The following is a 14,242-nucleotide window of genomic DNA, read 5'->3' as shown; positions in this document are numbered from 1 at the left end:
ATGATGATGATGTTGTGTTGTGGTGATGTAGATTTCCTGAAAGCTCGCGAGGTGTGGGTGGACAACCCGCTGATGTACGTGGACGCGGACAGCATCGAGCCGCTAGTCAACGAGTACTATAAGACGGTGCTTAAGTGCATCAAGGTTTTCGCCGATCTGCCTAAAGTTCAGAATGTAGCTATTTCAGTCAAGGTTAGTTGATTTTGTCACTAGGTTTTAAAATCGGTGCAATATTCCGACTGCGCCATACTAACCGGTTTGCAGTTGCGTGGCATACAGGTCCGGGGTGCGTTGGTACCACCGTCCTGTCTATTTCTGTCGCCAACCGATTAGGAGGGTGCGCCAGCCGTAACAATTATTGCGTTTCCTAACCCCTAGACTATACTTTGTGGTGTTATACTAAGCCCTTAAGACGACTTAATATTATACATGGTGTTATACCTACTGTCAGTGGTTTCAATTCCCTTGTTCACGTAAATAAAGTCCGTCTATGTCGAAAGTTATTCACGACACCGAGAGAATACTTTATTCTTTTTTTTTATTGCTTACATGGGTGGACGAGCTCACAGCCCACCTGGCGTTAAGTGGTTGCTGGAGCCCATAGACATCTACGACGTAAATGCGCCACCCACCTTGAGATATAAGTTCTAAGGTCTCAAGTATAGTTACAACGGCTGCCCCACCCTTCAAACCGAAACGCATTACTGCTTCACGGCAGAAATAGGCAGGGTGGGGGTACCTACTCGCGCGGATTCACAAGGGGTCCTACCACCAGTGTAAACCTCACGCTCAAAAGGGGGTGGCGTTACTCACATTGTGACGCCTATGTGGCGACACAGCGACACTAAACAATAAGTCGGTCGACACCGGCTCGTCTGGTTCTAACCTTCGGAGTCTGCACGCGCTCGTAGAACGACATCGACGAGTTTCGACCGTTGATCCCCATCATCCAAGCCGTTCGGAACCCTGGGATGAAGGAGAGACACTGGAACGAGTTCATGGAGAAAGCTGGTACGTATAAATAGTGTTCGTTCCTACTTATCGCTTCCTCCCCATACAGTTTACAGTGAATCAAACTGCACCGTGGTTTTATTTATTAAACACATAGATGGTTGAACAAGTTCACGACTGATCTGCTTTATTCCACAATACTACCCCCGCTACGTCCTCCATTGTGGAATAAATAAACGGCAGACGAGCTTTTGCCCTTCGTCTGTCTCCGCCGGGGTCACTTTGCGCCTTAGCTTAACTAAAGTTCGGGTCTCTCAGCGAAAAAAGGTTTTAATCGGTAGGACTAAAAACAGTTTAGCTTTAAGTATTCCCCAAAATAATATAAAACCCTCAGTTGTAATGTGTGTCTGCTAGACGTAGATTGTTACAATACAAACAGGTATAACCCTGACCATGAACGAGAAGCAGACGTTCGACATGTGTCTCAAACAAGGCGTCGGCAAACACGGCGACCTCATCGCGCAGATCGGTGAGCTCGCTTCCAAGGAGTACGTCATCGAGCAGGCCCTGGACAAGATGCAGACGGACTGGGCCACCAAGACCATGGAGATCACGCCTTACAAGAACACCGGTATTTATTCATTATTATCTTAATCGGTTATACCTCCTGCTATATTTAAAGTTTGGTGATTTTTGAAAGTGGTTCCGGAACGGAATGCTATGCGCAAATCTCGTTATTATTTTTGTTATCTAGTCGTATTAATTGAATGGTAAACTTACACAAGCAGCACTAATAGAACGCATGCTACATTCCGGCGCGTCTGCCTGTGAGACCACGGACGTGGCAGCGTTCTGCTGCGGCGCTGTCAGTTTGCTTCTGAAAGCGAATGTGGTTTGTAAGTTGGGGAGGAACCAGTTCGGTTTGGCCTCTGCACAAACGCCGCCCTCCACTTTTAGGAACGTACGTGATGAAGGTCCCCGACGAGACCCTCCAGTTGTTGGACGAGCACCTGCTGGCCACCCAGCAACTCGGCTTCAGTCCGTTCAAGGCGGCCTTTGAACTCCGTATCGAGGAGTGGGACAGCAAGTTGAGGATGATGCAGATGGTTCTGGATGAATGGATCGAATGCCAGAAGTTAGTATTCAATTTTCCAGAACTATACTGTATTCGTTTTAAATTTAAAGGAAAAAAGTTGTACTTATTCGGACCGCCGGCATCCTATGGACATCGACAATATCGACATCGACGATCATTACGATGTCGCCACTAGTTCAAAGAAGATAACCTGTCTAATGTTGCAGATCTTTAAAAAGTTCATACTTCATCTCAAACTGTACTTGTTCATAACCAGGGACTGGATGTACCTAGAGCCTATCTTTACGTCGGAGGACATCTCCAGACAGCTTCCCTTCGAGGCGAAGAAGTACGGGACCATGGAGAGGATATGGAGGAGGATCATGGGGACGGCGGCCGCGTGTCCCAAGGTAGGCTGGTGGGGGGGCGCGGCGGTGCTGGGTGCGGGCTGACGGGTGCGGCGCCGCAGATGCTGGCGAGCGCGGAGGGCGCGGTGCTGGAGAGCGTGCGGGAGGCGCGCGGGCTGCTGGCGGCGGTGGCGCGCGGCCTGGCGCACTACACGGCGCGGAAGAGGCTCTGCTTCCCGCGCTTCTTCTTCCTCAGCGACGACGACCTGCTGCTCATCCTGGCGCACGCGCGGGACCCCGCCTCCGTCCAGCCGCATCTCAAGAAATGCTTCGAGAATATTGCCAAGGTTCGTCTATGTTCATTTAAAATAAGATCAACATTGTTGTTTATTTTCCTGGTAGTAGGACCTCTAAGTCTTGTGAGTCCGCACGCACCACCACCCTGCCTATTTCGGCCGTGAAACAGTAATGCGTTTCGGTTGGACGGTGGGGCCGCCGTTGTAACTATACTGAGACCTTAAAACTCATATCTCAAGTTGGGTGGCGCATTTACATTGTAGATGTCTATGGGCTCTAGTAACCATTTGACACCAGGTGGGCTGTGAGCTCGTACACCCATCTAAGCAATAAAAAAAAACATAAGAAATGATGTTTAGGAACATAGTGCTTAATAAGCACTGAGCCGGTAGTAAATTCTGCGAAGCTCTGCTTTTTCTGGGACTAGTGTTAGCTCGTTTTCTCAGATCCGCGCGAATCTGGAATTGCCCCTTAGACTACCAGCGAGAAGTAGGGGAAAAGTTTATAAGAAACACCCCGGAGAAAAGTTCATTCTAGAACTGAACCGTGCCTCCTGCTAATTGAAAAACCTCGGGAATAAAATATGTTTTGTAAATATTACTCGACGTCACATCCGACGCGCGCCGACACCCCGCGGCGTCGCCAGCACGCCGCCAGCACGCCGCAGCACCGCGGCGCCGGACCGCACGGCGCTGCGGGCGCGGGGCGGCGCGCGAGACGTCGGATGCTATATTTCGACGGTGACGAGCACGCGACTAGCAGACAACATCACGAACGCGACCAGAGGGGAAGTCGGTTGACAAGCGCGGGGGCCCTAGGAGACCGAAATTAACTGTTTTGTGTTTGCTAATTTATTATTTTTGATTTATATTTATAGATTTTGTTAAAATCTTATTGGATGCCCTTACATAATGTTCCATAGTTATAGTTCGGAATGATAACAATAGGTGACCTTTGAATCGGATCTCCGAATAACCGAGATGCACTCCAGCGAGGGGGAGACGGTGGAGCTCAAGTACAAGTTCTACCCCACTGCAAACGTGGAACAGTGGCTCTTGCTGCTGGAGGACACCATGAAGAACACCAGTTAGTTTCTACGTTACAACAGTTTGGACTGGCCCGGACTTGACGGCGTCGTGGCCTACAAGACAACTCGCGCGGTGCACTCGTGTCCATGCCGATGCGACTGTGCCGGTGCTCGAGTCCCGCAGTCCCCAACTTTTAGTGAAATGTCCTAACACGAATGAATTCATGACGAAATAATCATATTGTGTATTAAAAAAAAGGGTAATTACTAAGGTAAAGTGTCTATATGGTTCGAAGTGAATTACATTAATGTGTTTTATCTTATCTTCGATAGTAACATTCGTTTGTGGATTAATTGTTTGTATAGTACTTTAATTTTAATGAAAGAAATTGTTGAGAACTTCTTTTATTAAACAAGGGTCATTCATCGTAAACTGTACGAAGAGATCAAATTTGAACTACACACTTGTAATCGAACATTACTTGTTGAAGCGTGACCGGCGTCAGATGCTGCTACAGCTTGTTCTCTGGTCCCCTCAGTCCGACTGACCCTGATCGACAGTCTGGAGGAGATCTGGGTGCTGCCCCGCGCCGAGTGGGTGCTGCGCTGGCCGGGGCAGGTCGTCATCGCGGGCAGCCAGCTGGCCTGGACCGCCGGCGTCGAGGACGCCATACGGAACTGTTGCGTCGACGTATTCTATGAAAATATGCTGAAACAGGTATGGTATTGGATAAATCATTCTAAATCTGAGCGAACCTATTCCCTACCCTCTGTGTCCAATGTCCCCATGTCGGCGGCGCACAGCTGGACAGCCTGCGCGCGCTGGTGAAGGGCGAGCTGTCGTGGTTCCACCGCGAGGTGGTGTGCGCGCTGCTCGTGGTGGAGGTGCACGCGCGTGACGTCACGGACGCGCTACGGGCCGTGCGCGCGCTCACGGACTTCCACTGGATCTCGCAGCTGCGGTCAGTACCCGCTCATGTCGCTACTTGTGCTCGCATCCCATGTAGCCGGCGTCGGTGCTCGAGACAACTTGCCACCGCTAGCCGGACAGACGACTCACAGATCCTTTTGATCACAGGCTTATAATCACACTCGTCACGTCATCCCGTCGGGCTTACGGAAAAATTTATCATAATGACAGCGAGTCTGAATTTCAGATATTACGAGGTGGTAAACGAGCCCCGTCCATTGGAAGAGGGCGAGTCCCCGGAAGTGTACCAGGACGAGGAAGTCCTCGACACGAGCATGTACTATCGGCAGTTTAGTCAGAACTGCTGCGAAGTCAGAGCTCTTAATGCAGTCTTCATCTACCAGAATGAATATCTCGGGAACAGGTGAGGAGCCATGTGGTTCGGGCTATAATCTAGATATATGTTTAGGAAATGATGTTACTGAAGCCATCAACATTATGACTCAAGATGAAAACCGGTAGGTCCTTACAAATCATTAGCAGTCCCTGTTTAACTCCACAAACGACGGGGAGCTTGTATGTTTATTTAAAGAAATTTAAAGATCACAGACGTCACTTAAATAATCCTATGTTTCAAATGACTTTGCGGGTGGGTTTGCGAGCTCACACTGTGCTTAGAAGTAGTCCATTGTCTATCCGAGTACCACTGAGCAGTGAGGTGGGGTGTGTTGCAGCGGTCGGCTGGTGATCACGCCGCTGACGGACCGGTGCTACCTCACGCTGATGTGCGCCATGCGGGTCCACCAGGGCGCGGCGCCAGCGGGCCCGGCCGGCACCGGCAAGACCGAGACCACGAAGGTAACCGGCGTCCCTGCCATCACCATGCCACTGACGATCCACACCGTACTAGTATGATTTTCTAGGGCTAAAGGACCTTACTTGAATCATCATTGTACATCATTCATCCATAGCAGTAAAACCCAGTATATTTTACCCAATGTCTAAGAAGTAGCTCTAGCTAGTAATGAATTATCCCAAGCTATGCAAATAGTACACGACACGTGACAGCCGCAACGCGGCTCACGGCGGCCGCGGCAGTGCTATTAACTGGCCTGAACAAGGCACATACCTTGAGTCTCCTCTTCCTTCAAAGTTGACGAAAATGATGATACATCAAAATATCCTTCCATCAATTGATGTCTACATAACGTTAAACTGCTTAGTTCTCATCAGTCTTTAAACATCCTCTGCCCAGCGGATACTTCCCAGGGGCCAATGCACGTTGAAGCAGGACCTCTATGTACCCTATACAATTGTCAACTCTTCACTTCCGACGGCTGCTTAAAAATGCTTAAATTCTTTTGTCATATATAACTAGTCAGGTCATAAGTATTGTCACACAGTAAAAACTTTTCTTTTAGAATGCTGGCCACAAAAAAGTTTATTGAATTCGAATTTCGAATTGTTCATGAAAATAAAAATGTATACCATGACATGGGGTAAATTGGGATCCTGGGGTAAATTGGGACAAACCTGCGGAAGATTCTCAAAGTACTTGTAGCACGGAATCTACCTAATTTTCTTTAAGGTAATATTTATCAATGTATAGAAGAAAAACCAAGTTAATTATGGAAGTACTAAACATGAGTTAAGTTGGTCCCAAAAATTCGTCAAATTAAATTTAAAATAGTGGTTGAAAAGTGCGTTTTAAAACAGCTTAAAGAACTTTTAAAAAAAGTGATATTATCGTTGTTTTTTCAATAAGATCACAGTTTATATAAGTTTTTAATACACCTGGAAATACCACAACAAACGGTAAGTTGCAATATTCTTATTTTAAATACAATATTTCGACAAAATAAAAAATGTATATTTTTTCCTTTCTTTTTGGGGAAAATTGGGACGTATGTAGGGTAATTTGGAACGAGACTGGAAAAATTAGGGACGAGAAAATACAAAATTGGAACGCCAAAAGACAAAATAGGGATGGCTTGTTAGGGTTGTCACTGATATCTTATAATAGATTTTTTAGCCTATACTATCACTTAATTGCGTGATGTAAAGAAGGTTAATGTGTTTATCAGTTAGTTTATGTAAGTATTATAGGTAAAAGAAAAGTATATATATAATTACTTTTTTTCGCGACATTTACCTTGTAATATCTGCCCGGTCGTATGTTCTTTATAGCAATAAAAAAAATTAAAAGTTAAAAGAACTCAAACGAATCAAAACTTTTGTTATTTCAGAATCTATTCACGCGTCGAATCATGATTTTGTTAACATTCACAATGAACACACACAAATAAAAACAGGCCTCAGATTTTAAATGTAACATTAATTAAAAATCCGAGATATCCAATTATGAGTGAGTGAATTAATTGAGTTTAGTTATTTAGCTTAGAAAGAATTTCTTTTATTTTTGTTATTATTGGCAGTAATCAGATAAAGCCGTTTTTTTATCTTATTCACCTGATATCTTACTCTTGCTCAAAGATTATTTTGAAAATGTTGATTAAATAAAATTGTATTATTGCATTTCCAGTCCTTTTGTTTTCTATTTTTTATTCTATTTCATGATTTTGTTTCAGAGTTGTGATTTTTAAGGAAATTTAATAATAATTTTCTAAAATATAACATGCACATACTTTTTTTGATCATTGTATTGTTGATTATCATTCACGTCACATCGCTTCGGAATAGAAACCAGCTTAATTTACACTATGTTGTGTATTGTGCTTAAATTATGGATTGTATTCATCATTTCGGTCCATATAAATAATTATATGGCACCTACCTATATATCACAGTACTGCGAGTTGACAACCCTTACAAATATCCCAATTTAACCCTTAACCGTGTCAATTTACCCCGGACGCTGGGTAAATTGGGACGGCCATTATTTTACCGATTATTTCTTTAAAATGAATAATTAAAATAATGTAACGGTTTTTATCACCTAGGTACGTTCAAGACTCAACTTATTTCTTTGGTTGAGCAGTGACTATTTAATTGGAACTATTTTAAAATTCAATCTGAAGGTCGATTTTGTCCCTATTTACCCCATTGTACGGTACTTTTAGAATTTTACTCATTTTTGAATATGGAATGGACGCTTAAAGAAGACCGTGTTGCAGTTATTGCGTTGCATCCGTTGCGGTTACGCGCCAATTCAAATTTTTAACATACTGAAAAATTTGAATATAACCAAAAGATTCGTTTATCGTACCATCAAACGATACAATGAAGACTCTAGTGTAGATGACAGGTCAAGAAGTGCTCGCCCTCGGTCTGTTAGGACTCCAGCAGTGATAAAAGCTGTGAAGGCGCGAATTCAAAGAAATCCTAAACGTAAGCAGAAACTGTTGGCCCTTCAGATGGGGTTAAGCAGAACCACGGTGAAAAGGGTGTTAAATGAAGACTTAGGGCTTCGGGCATATCGAAGAAAAACAGGACATCGTTTGAATGCTCGTCTAATGGACCTGAGACTGAAGAGATGCCGCGCTTTGTTGAAGCGGTACGCGGGAAAAAAATATCGGGAAATTCTTTTTTCGGATGAAAAATTTTTTACCGTAGAAGAGAGCTACAACAAACAAAATGATAAGGTGTACGCACACAGTAGTGAAGAAGCGAGCAACCGTATTCCGCGTGTCCAACGAGGTCATTTTCCATCCTCGCTCATGGTATGGTTGGGAGTTTCTTATTGGGGCTTAACAGAGGTACATTTTTGTGAGAAAGGTGTAAAAACGAATGCAGTTGTGTATCAAAATACAGTCCTGACGAACCTTGTGGAACCTGTTTCTCATACCATGTTCAATAACAGGCACTGGGTATTCCAACAAGATTCGGCGCCAGCTCATAGAGCGAAGAACACACAAGACTGGCTGGCGGCGCGTGAAATCGACTTCATCCGGCACGAAGACTGGCCCTCCTCCAGTCCAGATTTGAATCCGTTAGATTACAAGATATGGCAACACTTGGAGGAAAAGGCGTGCTCAAAGCCTCATCCCAATTTGGAGTCACTCAAGATATCCTTGATTAAGGCAGCCACCGATATTGACATGGACCTCGTTCGTGCTGCGATAGACGACTGGCCGCGCAGATTGAAGGCCTGTATTCAAAATCACGGAGGTAATTTTGAATAAACTTTAGTGTCATAAGAATCTATGTTTTGTTAAGTTCATTTTGGTATATGAATGGTTACATAATGAATAAACTTGTTTCAATTATTTTACATTAAACATGTGACAGAATTTATGACCTGACTAGGTATTTAAATTTCTATTATCTCACGTTACAAATCACTCAACATGACCTCTGGTTAAGTTGATAACGGTCTACATAACAATTGACCCTTGCGTTGTAGGATTTAGCCAAAGCCTTAGCCGTTCAGTGCGTGGTGTTCAATTGCTCGGACCAGCTGGACTACATGGCGATGGGCAAGTTCTTTAAGGGATTGGCTGCGTGAGTATTTTACGACTCTACTGTCCTTTTGATGGACTATGGACCTTTCAAAGATTTGATACACAAGAAAACAGAAGATTTCTGAAGTATATACTGTACTTATTGTATTTACAATACTTACTTCATTTATCATTTTAATGTTATTCCAGTTCAGGGGCTTGGGCGTGCTTCGATGAGTTTAACAGAATAGACATTGAAGTGCTCTCCGTAGTTGCGCAGCAGGTAGGTTTTTTTTTTATTTTTTTATTGCCGTATAGGCAGACGAGCATACGACCCACCTGATGGTGAGTGGTTACCGTCGCCCATGGACTTCAGCAATGCCAGAGGCAGAGCCAAGCCGCTGCCTACCGTTTAATACTCTCCACAAGCCTCGTTTGAAGAAGGATATGTCATAGCGCTCGGGAAACACCGTGGAGGGGAGGTCATTCCATAGCCGGATGGTACGTGGCAAAAAAGATCTCTGGAAACTGGTCCGAACCAGTACCGCACTTCGAAAAAGAATTTTGGAAATTCCTGTGAAAGGACAGTTGGTCCAGTAAAGTGTAAAGATTCTGATTAATGCGACGTTATCGTGGACAAGGTGGCGACGATCCAGAAAGCGCAAGTGGCCAAGCTGGACAAGTTCATGTTCGAGGGTATCGAGCTGCCCATCAAGGCTTCCTGTTCAGTTTTCATCACCATGAATCCTGGATATGCAGGTTGGTCAAATGCACCTTATTGATTCTGCGATACTTGCCCGGTGTAAGGGCGACCTTGTGTGTGCCACTGAGAACGAGAGTTCAACATTTTAATGTACTACGTAGACTTTTGATTTTTGAAATTGATCATGATCGACCACAGTCCGAAACAACAGATCACAGGGTCGTATTGACTTGGGTAAGTCACAAAAAAAATTTATAAAAATTATAGCAGGTGAGTCGGTGGTAGTGTCGGACCAGAAAACCAAGACAGTCTCCTTAACTCCTTCAATGTGTTACCGTCCACCAGGTCGCACGGAGCTACCTGAAAATTTGAAGGCTCTCTTCCGCCCCATCGCCATGATGGTTCCAGACTATGCTCTCATAGCGGAAATTTCTCTTTTCTCTTACGGCTTCTACGAGGCAAAGATCCTCGCAGGGAAGATCACCACTACCTTCAGACTTAGTTCGGAACAACTGTCTTCTCAGGTTCGAATAAACTTCATTACTCATTAAATGGAATGAAATGGGTCTAAATGTGGAAGTAAAAGTGTGTGAAAGTGAAATAGTAAAACTTTAGTCTGCATAATGAGATCAGAACATTATCTGTTATACAAGTAGACACGATAATAGTACCCATGCGCTCACAACGCGGTCTGCCACCGGTTACTGTTACACTTGTTTCTAAAGTTACGATCAACGTTTAAGTTAAAAAGCGTAGTTATCGACTGGTGAGCGTGCCGTGTGCCCCAGGACCACTACGACTTCGGCATGCGCGCCGTGAAGACTGTGATCGTGGTGGCCGGCAACCTCATGCGGCAGCAGCCCGGCGGCGACGAGCGCCAGCTGGTGCTGCGCGCGCTGCGGGACGTCAACGTGCCCAAGTTTCTCGCCGAAGACCTGCTGCTCTTCAACGGTGCGTTCCGACCCGCCTCATTCTCTATCTAGCTCTTCTGTGTTGTCGCTTTCTTGACTCGGCGAGATCAGCTTTGCGCTCCGACAGCAACCGTTTTTTTTTTATTGCTTAGGTGGGTGGACGAGCTCACAGCCCACCTGGTGGTAAGTGGTTACTGGAGCCCATAGACATCCACAACGTAAATGCGCCACCCACCTTGAGATAAGTTCTAAGGTCTCAGTATACCTAGTCAGGTCATAAATTCTGTCACATGTTTAATGTAAAATAATTGAAACAAGTTTATTCATTATGTAACCATTCATATACCAAAATGAACTTAACAAAACATAGATTCTGATGACACTAAAGTTTATTCAAAATTACCTCCGTGATTTTGAATACAGGCCTTCATTCTGCGCGGCCAGTCGTCTATCGCAGCACGAACGAGGTCCATGTCAATATCGGCGGCTGCCTTAATCAAGGATGTCTTGAGTGACTCCAAATTGGGATGAGGCTTTGAGCACGCCTTTTCCTCCAAGTGTTGCCATATCTTGTAATCTAACGGATTCAAATCTGGACTGGAGGAGGGCCAGTCTTCGTGCCGGATGAAGTCGATTTCACGCGCCGCCAGCCACTCTTGTGTGCTCTTCGCTCTATGAGCTGGCGCCGAATCTTGTTGGAATACCCAGTGCCTGTTATTGAACATGGTATGAGAAACAGGTTCCACAAGGTTCGTCAGGACTGTATTTTGATACACAACTGCATTCGTTTTTACACCTTTCTCACAAAAATGTACCTCGGTTAAGCCCCAATAAGAAACTCCCAACCATACCATGAGCGAGGATGGAAAATGACCTCGTTGGACACGCGGAATACGGTTGCTCGCTTCTTCACTACTGTGTGCGTACACCTTATCATTTTGTTTGTTATGGCTCTCTTCTACGGTAAATTTTTTTTCATCCGAAAAAAGAATTTCCCGATATTTTTTCCCGCGTACCGCTTCAACAAAGCGCGGCATCTCTTCAGTCTCAGGTCCATTAGACGAGCATTCAAACGATGTCCTGTTTTTCTTCGATATGCCCGAAGCCCTAAGTCTTCATTTAACACCCTTTTCACCGTGGTTCTGCTTAACCCCATCTGAAGGGCCAACAGTGTCTGCTTACGTTTGGGATTTCTTTGAATTCGCGCCTTCACAGCTTTTATCACTGCTGGAGTCCTAACAGACCGAGGGCGACCACTTCTTGACCTGTCATCTACACTAGAGTCTTCATTGTATCGTTTGATGGTACGATAAACGAATCTTTTGGTTATATTCAAATTTTTCATTATATTCAAAATTAGTATGTTAAGAATTTGAATTGGCGCGTAACCGCAACGATGCAACGCAATAACTGCAACACGTTCTTCTTTAAGCGTCCATTCCATATTCAAAAATGAGTAAAATTCTAAAAGTATACATTTTTATTGTCATGAACAATTCGAAATTCGAATTCAATAAACTTTTTTGTGGCCAGCATTCTAAAAGAAAAGTTTTTACTGTGTGACAATACTTATGACCTGACTAGGTAGTTACAACGGCTGCCCCGCCCTTCAAACCGAAACGCATTACTGCTTCACGGCAGAACTAGGCAGGGTGGTGGTACCTACCCGCGCGGACTCACAAGAAGTTCTACCACCGATTAGTTGCTTATTTTGATAAAGTACGAGAGGACTCTGCCAATAATGGACAAATAAGATCATCCCAAGCACATTTTACCGCGACTTGTCTTATTTAAACCACTCGTCCAGGAGATCAGGGCCATTTTTACAAAAGCCTGTTGAAGTTGTTGTCCTCATAATATGGAGTTTGGCCAACAGGTATAATATCGGATCTGTTCCCGCGAGTGGAGATCCCGGTGGTGGACTACGGGATCATGGAGCAGTCCATCCGCAGCGTGCTCGTCAAGCGAGGGTACGACGACGTCTACGGTGAGTTGTACTACTGCGACAGACCCTTACTGTCACCAACATTACAGAATACAAGAAAAATCTACACGAGTGTTTGGTAGACTATATCCAACGGGCGCTCATACGTAGAGCTGTACGCAATGCACAGATACCCGTGGACATCACGTATATCGTTTTCAGCCTTTATATTCAAGATAATTCAGCTGTACGAGACCACGGTGGTCCGGCACGGCCTGATGCTGGTGGGGCCCGCGGGCGCCGGGAAGACCAAGGTAGCATCTTCTTTTTTTTGGTCTTGGTTTTAAAAATGCTATTTATATTATTAACTCGACCGTACTCAGAGAACATATTATTATATATATAAGATCTATGAACTTCTAATTGTACTTGTTGATATAATTTTAAATAAGGCTTTAATGAATATGTTGCTCCGTAAAAATCACGTTTTTTATTTTATTTTTTAAATTCGTGTGCGTGTCAGTATGCGTGTGCGTGCGTGTACGTGTGCGTACGTGTGCGTGTGCGTGTGAGTGCGCGTGTGCGTGTGCGTTCGTGCGTGCGTGCGTGCGTGATGTTGCGGCAGTGTGCAGTGCCGAGCCGACGTTAAGTTGAAATATCGTTGGAAGTGTTACGAGATCCTGCGCGACGCCCTGACCGCCATCAAAGGGAAGCCCGCCCCGGACGGCACGCCCTTCGCCCCGGTGCACACCTTCGTGGTCAACCCCAAGTCCATAACGATGGGGCAGCTGTACGGGGAGTTCGACCTCCAGACTCACGAATGGTTGGTTTCAATACACTCGCTCTTATATAACCGTAGTAAGTAATACCGTAGTAAGTAACCGTAGTAAGTAATTTCTTGTTTTTTTTTTGCAAAGGACGAGACTCATTCTGACGATGAGTGGTCATCATTGCTTATTGACATCAGGTATGACAAGATCACTACCAAACCGCTGCTCATAGCTGAGGACTCGGAGAACACGGTGAGGGCGTGGTAGCGTGCGCTCTCAATTTGACGAATATGGCGGCATTTCACGCCTGGGCAAAGACTTGCGCTTTACAAAGGGCTGGTCCGACGTCGCGTAGAGTACTGCTCCCACCTCTGGGCCTGCGCTCCTAAATACCAGCTACTTCCATTTGACTCCATACATAGACTTGGAACCTCTAGGCGTACGGAGGGATTTCGATTCCCTCTGTGTTTTGAAATGAGCTCCCTTCCACGGTGTTTCCCGAGCGCTGTGACATGTCCTTCTTCAAATGAGGTTTGTGGAGATTACTCAATGGTAAGCAGCGACTTAGCTGTCCCTTGGCATTACTGACATCCATGAGCGATGGTAACCACTTACATCAGGTGGGCCGTATGCTCGTCTGCCTACAAATACAATAAATAAAATCCCTAGCAGTTCATTTCATGCAGCAAAATTCATTTGTGGTTGGTTGTAAAGGACGGATGGCATCTTATCGAGTCTGGTCCGCATGGGCATCGCGGTGGAAGACATGGACAAGCGATGGTATGTCTTCGACGGGCCGGTTGACGCTGTCTGGATCGAGAATATGAATACTGTTAGTTCGATACTTGCGTTACAAAATTATAAATATATTAAAAGTATGCTTATAGGATATAATTGGCTAAATACAGCGTTAATGTGTCTCGGGCT

At 45.0% G+C, this 14,242-nt stretch overlaps 1 protein-coding gene across 1 annotated transcript in view; it reads left to right on the top strand.

The window, feature by feature from the left end:
• Positions 1-14,242, top strand: part of LOC114244509 (dynein axonemal heavy chain 1) — a 58,715-nt gene that overhangs the window by 16,867 nt on the left and 27,606 nt on the right. The window contains exons 22-41 of the mRNA XM_089739962.1: positions 32-192; positions 912-1,011; positions 1,391-1,582; positions 1,909-2,086; positions 2,304-2,436; positions 2,496-2,720; positions 3,618-3,756; positions 4,237-4,415; positions 4,502-4,659; positions 4,855-5,031; positions 5,342-5,465; positions 8,971-9,068; positions 9,218-9,290; positions 9,649-9,766; positions 10,056-10,234; positions 10,499-10,661; positions 12,498-12,608; positions 12,768-12,859; positions 13,214-13,368; positions 14,030-14,147. Of these exons, the coding sequence (XP_089596088.1) occupies positions 32-192; positions 912-1,011; positions 1,391-1,582; positions 1,909-2,086; positions 2,304-2,436; positions 2,496-2,720; positions 3,618-3,756; positions 4,237-4,415; positions 4,502-4,659; positions 4,855-5,031; positions 5,342-5,465; positions 8,971-9,068; positions 9,218-9,290; positions 9,649-9,766; positions 10,056-10,234; positions 10,499-10,661; positions 12,498-12,608; positions 12,768-12,859; positions 13,214-13,368; positions 14,030-14,147 (2,873 nt within the window). The remainder of the gene's footprint in view (positions 1-31; positions 193-911; positions 1,012-1,390; positions 1,583-1,908; positions 2,087-2,303; positions 2,437-2,495; positions 2,721-3,617; positions 3,757-4,236; positions 4,416-4,501; positions 4,660-4,854; positions 5,032-5,341; positions 5,466-8,970; positions 9,069-9,217; positions 9,291-9,648; positions 9,767-10,055; positions 10,235-10,498; positions 10,662-12,497; positions 12,609-12,767; positions 12,860-13,213; positions 13,369-14,029; positions 14,148-14,242) is intronic.

This window comes from Bombyx mandarina, chromosome A1 (genome assembly GCF_030267445.1).
Source record: "Bombyx mandarina strain Sakado chromosome A1, ASM3026744v2".
NCBI lineage: Eukaryota > Metazoa > Arthropoda > Insecta > Lepidoptera > Bombycidae > Bombyx > Bombyx mandarina.
This window is presented reverse-complemented; position numbering and strand designations above follow the sequence as displayed.